Source organism: Echinops telfairi, unplaced genomic scaffold, assembly GCF_000313985.2.
Source record: "Echinops telfairi isolate 266 unplaced genomic scaffold, ASM31398v2 ScPeMD7_18;HRSCAF=68, whole genome shotgun sequence".
Taxonomy (NCBI): Eukaryota; Metazoa; Chordata; class Mammalia; order Afrosoricida; family Tenrecidae; genus Echinops; species Echinops telfairi.
This window is the reverse complement of record NW_022103915.1, coordinates 4,904,540-4,906,496: the sequence shown is the minus strand read 5'-3', so window position 1 is coordinate 4,906,496 and position 1,957 is coordinate 4,904,540. Positions and strand designations below refer to the sequence as shown.

Here is a 1,957-nt window from a genome sequence, read left to right as displayed (position 1 = left end):
GGTTAATGTTGGACTTGTGGGCTTGGGCAGCATTGGGTTGGGATGTTTTCGTGATGCACATTTTCTTTGCATAAAACTCTCTCATACATGAGTTGCTGTGGATTTGTTTCTCCAAAGTACCTAGACTAATACAAAGGGTTTCTGTCCTACCCCTCAGTAGTGTGCTTTTAAAGGTCGTAAGTTGTCTTGCCGCTCAGAACTAAACTTTGTTTTCAAAGGGTTTCTAGCCATGGAGGCTCAGCTCCCGTCCTGATCGGGACCCTAAGTTCCATTCCCCGCCCCCCACCCCCCCACCCCCGTGCTTGGGACGCTGAGTCCTCACCGTGGGTGGACAGCACCGTCACTTGCCCAGCCTCTGTTGTGCACCAAGGAGCCCTCTCTGGTAGTGTAGTGATTATGAGTTGGATTGCTAACCATTAGGTCAGGAGTTCAAGACCACTGGCTGCTCTTTGGGAGAAAGACAGTCTTGGAAACCCAGCAGGGACAGGGCTATGAACCCGGCTAGCTGGCTCAAGTACCTGGTTTTGGTTCTATTCCTATAATCACCTCTTACAAGAGGCCTCACCCTTGACTGATGGAGGGGAAAGATCCAGATTGGCGAAGGAAGCTGTCCACATGGGTCAGTGACAAAGCCCAAGTTGAGCCCAGTTCTGCCAACGCAGAGTGATCTGACACCTGTGAGCTCTCCATGGTCCAGCACCCTTCACACGGACTCATGCCCGCCACCTCCTGAGACCCTGCGCAGCAGTGTTGGGAGCCAAGCTACTCAGGCTCAACTCCCACTTGCCCCCTTTGTGCCTCTTTCTTAAAATGGGAGTGAACATGAGTCTTCCCAACTAAGGGGAGGCAACAGATTCACACTGTAACATGCGTAGAACCATGCATGGTCCATCCGGACCAACCAACCCCTGCCATTGGGCCGAGTCCGACTCAGGGACCATGGAGGACAGGCTAGAACTGCTCCTGTAGGTTTCCGAGACTCTCACTCTTTCTGGAAGCAGAAAACCTCATCTTTCTCTCTCCAAGCAGCTGTTGGGTGAACTGCTGACCTTGCGGTAAGCAGCTAACATGTAACCCAGTGCGCCACTAGGGCACCCTTGCATGGCCCATGGGACCCACTCCGAATCTTTGGGCACTGTATATGTTTTGTCATGAATCTATCACTGAGTATCCTTGGACACTGTATGCATTTTGGCATGTCTATCAACATTCAAATCTCACCCGAGGCTGGGTTCAGGGGCAGTGTGAACATACTCATGGTGGGGCAGGAATCCCACCCAGGTCTGACCCAAAGCCCCCACTCACTCCCCACATCAAACAACTGTCTGTCGGTGCCGCAGTGAGAGGGTCAGTGGTGGGCGTGTGGAGACAAAGTGACCATTGCGCTTGGGTTCTAGGGAAGGCAGGTGGGGAGCATTCCCCCACACCCCCTGGGGAGGGGTGGACCCCTTGGAAACCACTCTTACCTTGACTGACTCGGGACTGGTGACGATGACCGAGGTTTTGTGGAAGACATTGACCCGCACCACCGGGCCATACTTCTTGGTCCTGGAACCAGAGTGACCCACAGGAGGTGGTCAGCACCCCAGGCGGGGACTGGACGCGACCCATCCCAGGAGGTGCTTAGCTCAGGTCACTAGGAGTTCCGATCGGGGCCCAGGAAGCCCAAGGACGAGGTTCTGCCCTATTGCTGAGTCAGGGCTGGGTCACAATCGCCACGGGGCTCAGTGTCCACATCCATAAGGCGGGACTGCCTCATCCCTCCTGACAGACTCCAATCAAAAGGAGGAAAGTGCTACCCAAACAATGACTGCTACCTCCTCTCTCTCTCTCTCTCTCTCACACACACACACACCCTTCCCGGTGTACACATGAGGCCACAGACTCTCAGAACATCGAGTGACTGCGCTGATGACACTTGTGGCAAAGTCAGTGTGGCCGGGGTGGGGGGTGGGGG

At 54.6% G+C, this 1,957-nt stretch overlaps 1 protein-coding gene across 1 annotated transcript in view; it reads right to left on the bottom strand.

Moving 5' to 3' along the window:
• LOC101663884 (cholesterol 24-hydroxylase) overlaps positions 1–1,957 on the bottom strand; it is a gene marked incomplete at its 3' end in the record, with an annotated part of 27,952 nt that overhangs the window by 18,771 nt on the left and 7,224 nt on the right. Inside the window, exon 2 of the mRNA XM_004699118.2 lies at positions 1,467–1,548. Coding sequence (XP_004699175.1) covers positions 1,467–1,548 — 82 coding nt within the window. The remainder of the gene's footprint in view (positions 1–1,466; positions 1,549–1,957) is intronic.